This window comes from Medicago truncatula, chromosome 5, assembly GCF_003473485.1.
Source record: "Medicago truncatula cultivar Jemalong A17 chromosome 5, MtrunA17r5.0-ANR, whole genome shotgun sequence".
In the NCBI taxonomy this organism is placed as follows: domain Eukaryota; kingdom Viridiplantae; phylum Streptophyta; class Magnoliopsida; order Fabales; family Fabaceae; genus Medicago; species Medicago truncatula.
The window spans coordinates 2,017,201-2,028,043 of NC_053046.1; the positions used below are offsets into that span (position 1 = coordinate 2,017,201).

At 32.6% G+C, this 10,843-nt stretch overlaps 2 protein-coding genes and 1 long non-coding RNA gene across 3 annotated transcripts; all 3 read left to right on the forward strand.

The window, feature by feature from the left end:
- Positions 1-2,547: 2,547 nt before the first annotated feature.
- On the forward strand, positions 2,548-3,848 carry LOC120580698 (uncharacterized). Its single transcript, XR_005646421.1, has 3 exons — positions 2,548-2,969; positions 3,053-3,193; positions 3,285-3,848. It is a non-coding gene; the product is annotated as an uncharacterized lncRNA (long non-coding RNA).
- A 4,596-nt stretch (positions 3,849-8,444) lies between these two features.
- On the forward strand, positions 8,445-9,242 carry LOC112421930 (putative F-box/FBD/LRR-repeat protein At5g22670). Its single transcript, XM_024784117.2, has one exon. The coding sequence runs from the start codon at positions 8,475-8,477 to the stop codon at positions 9,240-9,242; it is 768 nt and encodes a 255-aa protein (XP_024639885.2). The 5' UTR covers positions 8,445-8,474.
- Positions 9,243-9,278: 36 nt separating this feature from the next.
- On the forward strand, positions 9,279-10,045 carry LOC11432207 (putative FBD-associated F-box protein At1g05080). Its single transcript, XM_024783495.2, has 2 exons — positions 9,279-9,423; positions 9,508-10,045. Exons 1-2 carry the CDS (start codon positions 9,301-9,303, stop codon positions 9,796-9,798), a joined length of 414 nt encoding a protein of 137 aa, XP_024639263.1. The 5' UTR covers positions 9,279-9,300; the 3' UTR covers positions 9,799-10,045.
- Positions 10,046-10,843: the final 798 nt, after the last annotated feature.

Below are 10,843 nucleotides of genomic sequence, written 5' to 3' on the forward strand. Positions count from 1 at the left end.
AATCGATGTTCAAAATTGTTTAGAATGTCATTATGAGCTAAGATTACTTTCTTTTAGCTCTTGATATAAATCATTTGAAATCTTGATAATTTTTTAAATTCTTATAAAAGCTTATGATATAAATAATTTGAAATTCAAATTCAATCTTAAAAGTCATTAAAATCTTGTATAGTCTTTTAAAATCAGCTAAACTTTTAATGACTATATAAGATTTAACTGGGTGCAGATGCGGGTGCGGGGGAAATCTGAGTTTTTAGTACGGGGACGTGGCCGAGGGATGCTTATACTCACCCCGCACCCACCCCCGCCCCACACCCATTTCTAAAATCTACCTTATTAAATTGTATAATCTTATTTTTAATTAGCGCGGGTGCCCTTGGTGTCACTAATGTTTGATGAGAAGTGTAAATTACTTTTACCACAAAAATATGATGTATAGTTAGGTAAGGATGAGGGTGGTGTCTTTCTACGAGGTTTTGATGTTCTAAGATCGCATGATTTTGATAGGAGATGTTAGAGTCTTATAGCTTAGGACCCACCCGCAAATCGATGTTCAAAATTGTTTTAGAATGTCATTATGAGCTAAGATTACTTTCTTGGGTTAATTATTTTTTTGGTTCCTATAAAATTGGGACCTTTTAAGTTTAGATCTTATTTAATTTTAATAGTTTTTTTAGTCCCTAATTTTTTTTTTTGCATACAGTATTAGTCACTTTTCAATTCAAATTTGTTTAATTTATGCTTAAACTCTTGAGTTTTTGAACAACTTTTTGCGTACGTGTTAAGAACATTACTAAAAGTTCATCTGCAAAAAATTGTCGCAAAATTTGATTTTTATGTCCAGATTTTGTTAACTTTATCTTTAACTTTTGCCGTTTTAAAAAATTCATATTTAATTCGTTTCATGTTTAACAATTCTAAATTGTAGAAAATGAACCTTTCATAGTGTTCTAAACTTGCCTCAAATAAATCGTATAAGAGTTTAAGGATAATTAAACAAACTTTGTTGTAGCAGGGACTAAAATTAGACGTAATTTTTTTTTTGTGTAGGGACTAAAACACCTATTAAAATTAAGTAAGGACTAAACTTAAAATTAGTTCCCAATTTTATAGGGACCAAAAACATATTTATCCCTACTTTCTTTTAGCTCTTGATATAAATCATTTGAAATCTTGATAGTTTTTTAAATTCGTATAAAAGATTATGATATAAATCATTTGAAATTCAAATTTAATCTTAAAAGTCATTAAAATTTTGTGTAGTCTTTTAAAATCCACTAGACTTTTTCATTCAAATATTTTCTTTTAAAATCCTAATCGAATATAATTCCCTAAATTTTAATCGATTGAATATATTTTGAGAGTGTATTGATTGATCGTAAAATGTAAATTAATATTAACTTGTTTTCAATTTTTCTTCTTCGTAAATTAAATTTAGGGTAATTAGATTGAGATATGAATCGTTCGGAAGAACAGATCAGACTTCATATTAGTATGACCTTTCTCCTAGCAACACGAGGGTTAACATAAAAAAAAAAACTATAATTAAATTTTAGGAGGAGGAGTTGATGCCTCAGTTCAATTGATATAAAAGTATATTTTGAGTGAATATTTGTTGTGAAAATATTTGAGTTTAAAATAAATCATCATATTCATATCATATCATATAGGGTTAATTATGTTTTCGGTCCCTACAAAATTGCGATCTTGTAAGTTTAGTTCTTATTTAATTTTAATAGCTTTTTTAATCCTTACAAAAAATTTCTGCACTCAATATTAGTCCTTACTCAATCCAAATTTGTTTAATTTATGCTTAAACTCTTAAGTTTTTCAACAATTTTTTACAGACGTGTTAAGAACGTTATTTAAAGGTCCTCCGAAAAAAATATCGCAAAAATTTGATTTCTACGTCCATATTTTTCTTACTTATATCTTAAACTTTTGTCGTTTTAAAAAATTCATATTTAATTTATTTCATGTTAAAAAATTATAGATTTTAGTAAATGAACCTTTCATAGTGTTATAATCTTGTATAAAAAGAATCTTTAAAAAATTTAAGAGTTTAAAGATAATTAAGCAAAAATTATTTTAGCAGGGACTAAAATTATAAGTAATTTTTTTTTTTTAGGGATTAAAAAAGCTATTAAAATTAAGTAACGACTAAACTTAGAAGGTCACAATTTTATAGGGACCAAAAACATATATATATTTTTTGATCAAGGACCAAAAACATATTTAACCCTATCATATATATATATATACAAAACCTAAACAAAACTAGGTCTTTTTATCACAGAAGAGCCGTGGCAAAGATGTCCTGACGGTGAGGAGAAGACGACGATTGAGTCGCTACCTGACGATCTTCGATGTCACATTCTGTCATGCCTTCCGACGAGAGATGCGTCTGCTACTAGCCTTCTGTCAAAGAGATGGAAACCACTTTGGCTCTCACTCCGTTCCTTCGAATTCAACAACAGATACTTTACTGACTTTGGCAAGTTTTCAGATTTCGTCATCTCAGTTATATCCTCACCACACTCTGTCCAATAATTACGCCTCACTTGTTACTGCTGTGATCCATTCAATGTTGTAGATGTCAACCGCTTTCTTTATCAAGTGGCGCTACAAGGAGTTCAGGAACTCCACCTCGTCTTGTTCACATATTCAACCATATTGCCTAATGCTTATTGCAAGAATCTTGTCACCCTTGAGCTACACCATGCTAGTTCAAGTCCCTAAGTTTGATTTTCGTAAAATTTGAAAGTCACGCCGTTATGTTCAAGTTTTTATGTGGATGTCCCAATCTCGAATATTTAGATGCAAGACACTTAACCATAGTTAGCAGTGACATTCCACCAAGGGCAGGGGAGATAGCTGAAGCCTTGCCCAAGTTGGTCAGAGCAAAAATTAATCATTCCTCTATCCTGTGTCCCGTGCTTGGTAATGCACGGTTTTTGTGCATACAAATGGTATAAAATACATCTGTAATATTTATAATTGTTTTTACTTGTTAGAAATTCTTATTAGTAACAATTATTTGTTTTTTCATTAGACTAGAACTTAAGGGATTGTGTCTACATTCCCACGTTTCACAATCTCTCCCCGTGAGTACATTGACTGCAATGTCATGTGGAACTGGTTTGCACAAATGCTCCACAATTGTCCCAAGCTTCAAAATCTTACCATCAGCAAGGTTTGAATTTCATTTTAACAATACCCTTATTTATTTTAAACCTTACTCCGGCATATTCTTTTTGACAAAAACAATTGCATATTATAAGCAGGAACACACATATACACATGCAATTGGCAAATGCCATTGGAAGGATCAACAAACTGTTGTTCCAGAATGTCTTTCATCACAAATTAGAACGTTCAAGTTCAAATCATACAACGGCTTTGGTTGTGAGGTTCAATTTGCTAAATATATCATGCAAAATTCAAAAGTACTGCAAAATATGACAATGCACACTAAAGCAGTTGATAAGCACCAGATGTTGGAAACTTTCTCTCTATGTCCAAGGGGCTCTGCGAACTGTATTCTTCACTTTGACACAACACCTTCGTAGGTCGAAGACTCTTGGAGGCTTCTTTATGATTTTCTTTCTGTTATGTTTGTGATCACAAGTGCAGTTAGGATAGTTAATTATAATCGTGATCGTTTCAATGCAAACTGCGGCTGCTGCAAGATAAAATAATTTTGATAGCTGCTAGGGAATTATGTGGATGGAAATGGAATATTTTGAATGTTTAATGGATCTAGACTCTGTTGACTCTTCTGGATTTTATTTATGTAACCTTTTCATATAACTCCTCCTAGCTCTTTGTCCTTTTCTTTTCTTATTTATGTAACCTTTTCGATTGTTTCCTATAGAAATGAAAATTAGAGAGAAAGAAAGGAATTGCTTTTGAATGCATCACTATTGTTGAAGTTACTTTGTTTTGTGCTAGTTTTAATTAGTACAGTGACTGTAATCCACTGGGCATTGAGGATTTGTTGTGTGATAGGCATAGTTAGAACGTGTTTTCTTTTTTGCTGCCAAAATACTTTTAATCATTGCCTATTATTTTTCAGTTAAGCATCTCGTGCAAAACTCTGCAGCATTATGCTTTTCCCATCGTTCGTTTCGTTCGGAATTTTTTTACATTGGGATACAATTTGTATTTCTGTTACTGTCTTTATGTTATCCGGGACATTTTGGAACTTTGCTCTTCTTGTTAAGAGTTTATCTTCGTTTTATGTTGAGGGGCTCTGCCTCTATCTATGCACCGAGAGTCTTCTTTCATGCGATTGAAACTGATGACTTTGAAAATTTAAATGCCTATAGAGAAGGGGACAAACTTTGTTTTATGTTTATTTCATGAGATTTTAAAATAATGTAATTGGGTTACTTGGACTCTAGTGGCTACTCAGATGATGTATTTATGAGTATATCAATTGTGCTGCGATGCATGATGTTCATGCAATTATACTTTACACTAAAGTGGGCTTTATGGAATTACTTATGCTTGTGTTGAACGTTTATTCATAATTTGCTTGCACTGTCTTTTATCTAAAGAATCATGGGTTTAATGAATCTGGCCATTGATAGTGTTAAACATGGCTTACAGGTTTGCGAATTACTTCTTCGTTAATTTTTTTTTCTTTCTATAAGCGGAACATGAGTACTTACATATGTTAATTGAAGAAGAGCAATTAATATGTTCACTGTGCTGTGATTGAACACGCTGTTTTGAACAACAAAAACTTGTAGTTGATTCTATGTCTCGTCCCATGAGAATATTGGAGTATAAAATGCATTTTGGAGTTCCATAGGTCACTGCAGTATTTGATTGTTTTATTTCATTCATGTTTGATGGAAGTGTAAACCCGTTTTACCAAAAAAATATCATGTCTAGTTAGGTAGGGATGAGGAGGTGTCTTTCTATGGAGTTTTTGGTGTTCTAAGATTGCATGATTTTGATAGGAGATGTTACAGTCTCATAGCTTAGGACCCACAAATTGGATGTTCATCCTAAGGCTCTACAAATTGTTTCGTAATGTCTTTCACTAAATATATTATGGAGAATTCACAATACTTTGACTGATAGCTGATGGCAATCTAAAGCATCAATTGTTGAAAACTTCATCTCTGCTTCCATGGGGCTATGTGACAAGTGATCTTTTATTTTACTGATTGCTAATGGGGCTTTTATTTTAGCCCCCCCCCCCCCCCCCCCCCCCCCGGGACAAATTTTCCTTTCTTATCAGTTATTGATGATTGTTTCTAACTCAGTTTATAGATGGAGGATGAAAAGCATGGAATTTGGCACCCATTTTTATCAATTTTAACTATCTTGTCATTTTCGGGGGTCAAAATGCCAATGTGATATATATTGAGGTTGAATGTATGATATGCTTAACTTTATTGCTTGACAATTCAAATTATGATTCTGCTTTCTTGTAGGTAAAGGAGTTATGGAATTTGTATTCTACTGTTACTTTTCTTGGTTAGGTACTACTTTTCTTGCCATTTTTATCTTTCTTTTTGATTCTGCTGACTCTAGTTCCTACTGTTCAGAATGCATGATTGCTTCCTTTGCATACAATTTTCATTTCTAAAAGGATTCTCGGTACATCCTATTTTATTTCTATTTATATGATCTAATTGTGAATGGCCTGATAATTTTCTGATTCTATCATAACTTCCATGCCGTATAATGATGATCAGGTGAACAAATAATAAAATTGCAACCTCAGTTTCTTATCATTGTGTTCTGAAAACAAGGAGGAATCTAGGTATGGAATAGTTTTGTTTTTATGGTAGGTATAGTCAATTAGGTTGTTAGTTTTTTCTTATAGATCCCTGTGCTAGATTCTGTTTAGAAAGTCTAAAAATAAGACTTGAGAATAGTGCAATTTGTATCAAGCAAGTCTATACATTTTTTTCAATATGATGAGCACTATCTTGGCTGACCAATAAATCAAGCAAGTCTATTATTGCTGCCAGTTTATGCATAATGTAACATATTATTGCTGCCAAAACAAGTGTAAGAGGACAACATTTGTTGAAAACCATGAAGGATACTGAGAAGTTAAACATAACAGCAAAAAAAGCTAATAAGATACACTGTTGTTTTCCCAACTACCCATGAAGGCTAGTTCATGTGTCATCAGTATTGGATCAGTGCAGCAAGAGATCTTACTGGTCAATAGCCTACGAGTTCATGTCTGTCAAGCTTACGTTTGAGCTGATTTGATAATCTGATTTCATCTTTCTCTGTTCTTTAGTTCTGGTTTGTAAACCTTTCTTTTGAATCAACTCAATTTTCCATCTCATATTTGTTACTACATACTTCAATGTAATCTATTGCATTCTTAAAAGCCTACGTACTATGTAAATTGTTTTGTGATCATTTGAAACGTTTGAATGTTCAGTTTAATTTTACAAAACGATATCAGTTATTGATATTTGAGCTCTTAAGCAGAAAAAATATAACCATTCAAAAAATTTATTCTGCTAAGACTAATTTTTGGGATCAATTGGCCCTTAGAATCAACCGAATTGCAAGCTCTCAAAGTGTGCATTGATTATAGAAATGAACATCGCGTAATTCAATTTCTGATGACTCTTCGGTATGACTTTGAGGAGCTGAGTGGGACTATTTGCAACACACTCCTCTTTCCAAGTATTGGTTAAGTAGTTAGATCGTTGTTGGCAGAAAAAAATATCATACTTTAACCTTGTAGGATGAAAAAGGACTTTGTTACATGTAGTATGTTATTTTTTAGCTAAATAGATTTATAAAAATTTCTTGGTCTTGTGTATTTTATTTTAGAAAAAGTTGGCTGACATGAATTTGATTTAAGCTAGACAGAGGTGAAGTTTTGTGAATGCGCTTGGCGGAGCGGAAATTGCAAGTTTTGAAGGCTAACTCAACTTCCTGGACCGCCTTGCTGAAGCATCACGTCCACCAGAAGGAATATTGTTAATGAATCTTGTGGAACACTTCTAATTGGAATATCCGGCGGAGCACCTTGCCGCCTGGTAGAATTTGCCTTAAAAATGCTTTGTTTGATCCTAACCCGCCATGTGTTTGGAGCATTTAAATGACTTGCCAGCTCTTTTAAAACATGATTCTTCCGGTGGGTGTTATCTATCAGTTATGCTCGAGATTCAAATACTATAAATAGTGTTTTCCCCTGTAAAATAGGTCATTTCTGGTTTACCCCTAAAAACTTTTTGATTTGGAATCAGTTCAAAAAAAAAATATCGGAATTTAAAAACAAAAATTCTGAAAATGGCCTATTAGGAGGTATTTTGGATGTTTTTTTTTTTTTAAGGACCGGTTCCAAACCAAAAATTTTTTAGGGGATAAACTGAAAATGACCTATTTTACGAAAAATACTATTAACCCAAAAAAGAATTTGAAATCCTAATCGTTTTTCTTTATCATTAATTTCAAGCAATTATTTTATTTCACCAAGTTTCTAAACAATTCTCAAACAAACTCCTCAATTTAATTATCACCTAAGTAGAACTGTAATTTCTAGTATGTTTTAAGATTATTCTCAATCTCATGTTTGCGGTGTGATTTGGATCAATTTTAAGATAAAAAGTCATCTGTTATCTAAAATAAAAATTGCATGAGGTTCAAATGACTATTTAAAAAAAAAAGTGATTTGATTGATGTACCAAAAAAAAAGTGATTTGATTTGGTCAAAATATATGCCATTTAGATCGGTTTTTGTATATAAAAAAAAAAAAGAGGAGTATATTTTTTGATTAGTACAATTACCTTTTTAATAATACACTTGTGCAATTACCTTTTTAATAAGGGAGCTTTTACGGTACACCTCACAAATTGAGGTGTACCGATACTCTGCTTCATAAATTTATAAATTAATGATCATTTTATGAAATAAGTTGTTATTTGTCATTATTTATATTTTAGAAAACACCATCTCATGAGAAAAAAAAACATCATTTCATCGTTTATATGAATTATATTAAATAATTTTAACATTTTCTCATAAAAAATAATCAATATTCTTCATTATGAGCAATAAAAATTCAAAAAAAGTAAATTTTATTTCATCGACGCTTTTGATAAATAAGATTTAATTATTATAATTGTCAATGATAGAAAATAATTATTTTTTCTTCAAAAAACAATCAATTTAATTATTAATTTAATGTTTGGTGTACCGGTACACTCAAAATGTTGAGTGTACCATAGAATTTGCCTTTTAATAATACATTTAGATTGTTTATTAAAAAAAAAAACATTTAAATTGTCAAAATTTAATGTAAAAAAAATAGGGTTCAAACTTGGATCTAACACAAAAAAATAAGTTATTTTATTGGTAAATCAAATCTATCCTTGGTTTATTATTTGTAGCAAGAGAATAGGGAACAACGTCTGGGTTGACCATAATTAACCCAATAAATAAACTAGGGTTATTTCATTCTTATACCGATCAAAAGAATAAGATGAAGAAGACGATGACTTCCCGTGATTCAATTTCAACTATCGAGTGTTTTCCTGACGATGTTCGGTGTCACATTCTCTCATTCCTTCCAACGAGAGATGCTGCTGCTACAAGTCTTCTATCAAAGAGATGGAAACCACTTTGGCTCTCGCTCCGTTCCTTTGACTTCCATGACAGATACTTTCCTGACTTCCTCAAGTTTTCCGATTTTGTCATCTCATTTCTCTCCTCACCGGACACTCTCCACGTCCAATCCTTACGCCTCTCTTGTGGCTCCGGTAATACCTTCCAATCTTACTACTCAGATGATTTCAACCTCTTTTTTAATAGGGTAGGGCTAAAAGGTGTTCCGGAACTTGATCTCCAAATGCTCTTTTCATCCAGTTTGCCCAGTGGCTTCTACAGTTGCAAGACTCTTGTCACCGTCAAGCTAGACAATGTTATTTTGGATTACTCTTCCTGTGTTGATTTTCCATTACTTAAATCGCTAATTTTGAATGACTTCACCTTTGGAAGTCAAGCTATTATGTTCAACTTTTTATGTGGATGTCCTATTCTTGAATATTTAGATGCAAAATCCCTAAAAATTGGTCGTGACACTCCTCCACAAGTGGAAGAGGGGGCTAAGTCTTTACCCAAGTTGGTCAGAGCAAGAATTGGTTATTGCAACTATACCCCGTTTCCTGTGCGTTCTAATGCACAATTTTTGCACCCACAAATGGTATTAAATGCTCCTCTAATATTAATAACTTTTTCTCATTATTTTTAGTAACAATTATTTGTTTCTTTCATGTATATAGAACGTTAATGATTGTGTCTACAATCCCATGTTTCACAATCTAGTCGATATGGACGTTGCCTTTGCGTGGGGAAGCTGCAACATCATATGGAACTGGTTCGCAGAAGTGCTGCACAATTGTCACAAGCTTCAGAATCTTACCCTTTGCAAGGTTTGTTTTAGTTCGACTTCTATTTTAAACTCTACATGTTTCATTTTATTTTTTTGACAAATGAAAATTTACATATTGTTACAGAATTTCAAGTGTGTAGATGAAATTGGCAAAGAGCATTGGAAGGATCCACAAATTGATTCAGAATGTCTTTCAACACAGCTTAGAACATTCACACTCAAAAATTACATAGGCTTAAGTTGTGAGGCTCAATTTGCTAAATACATTATGCAGAAGTCAAAAGTACTACAAAATATGACAATTCAGAGTACTTTAAACATTGATCCAGAGCATCCAATGTTGGAAACTTTCTCTTTGTGTCCAAGGGGATCTGCGACATGTAAACTTCACTTTGACTTGCAGCCGGATATGTAATCTTCACTTTGACTTACATCCGACCCTACGTCTTTTTTAATAATAGTTGTGAATTGTGATCACAAAGGCAATTGTGATAATTTATTATAATTTTGTTCATTTTTACGCAAACTGCGGTTGGTATAGGACAAATTGATTTTGATAGCTACTGGGGCTTTATGTGGATTAAACGGCAGTATTTTCATATTTTTATGTATTCAGACTCAGACTCAGACGGCTTTTACTATTTTGCAAAAAAATGTCCAATAGAAATGCTTGGTAGTTTTAATGGCATTGACCCTACTGCATTTTATTTATGTAGATTTTATTTTATTTTATCTCCTCCCACCTTTTTTGTCCTTTTCTTTTCCTTTTGATGTTTGCTTCTCGCTCTAGTTTATATCAATGTCTATTCATTGCATGGCAGTTACTAGTATTTTTCTGTTGTTTAGTTTAGACATGAAAATTCAAATGTTGTGCTAGTTTTGTTTGAAATTTGGTATAGGGATAATACAGCTGCATGCTTTGAGAATTTGTGATGCTGTGGTTTTTCTGTAGTCATATTGTGGTTATTTTGCTGTCATATTGCTTTGGATTAACAATATTGGATAAGATATGACTGGACAATGTGTTCATAAGTGGTGGACTATCCAAACTTTACATGTCGATTTTGTAAGGATTGAGTTATGTCAAATCCGAATTTTAAGATGGTATCAAAGAGTACTATTCAAGGTCTATTGAACTACTTGCCATCAGGTCACCACTATCAGGTTACTCAGGGGTCATGCTCTAAATGTCCAGTTCTGAGCATGATGGGTGTTGAGAATATGGCCTGAAAATGTGTTTCTAAGTGGTGGTTAGTCCTCACCTAATCCTATTAATTTTCTGTTACGTGTCCAATGCAAAATTCGGCTGAATTATGTTTTTCCAATTGTTGGTTTCTTCCGTATAATTCACAATCGGGATCCGTTTGTATATGTCATGTGGAACTGGTTCGCTCAACTGCTCCACAGTTGTCCCAAGCTTCAAAATCTTACCATTCACAATGTAGGTTTTCTTTTGTTCA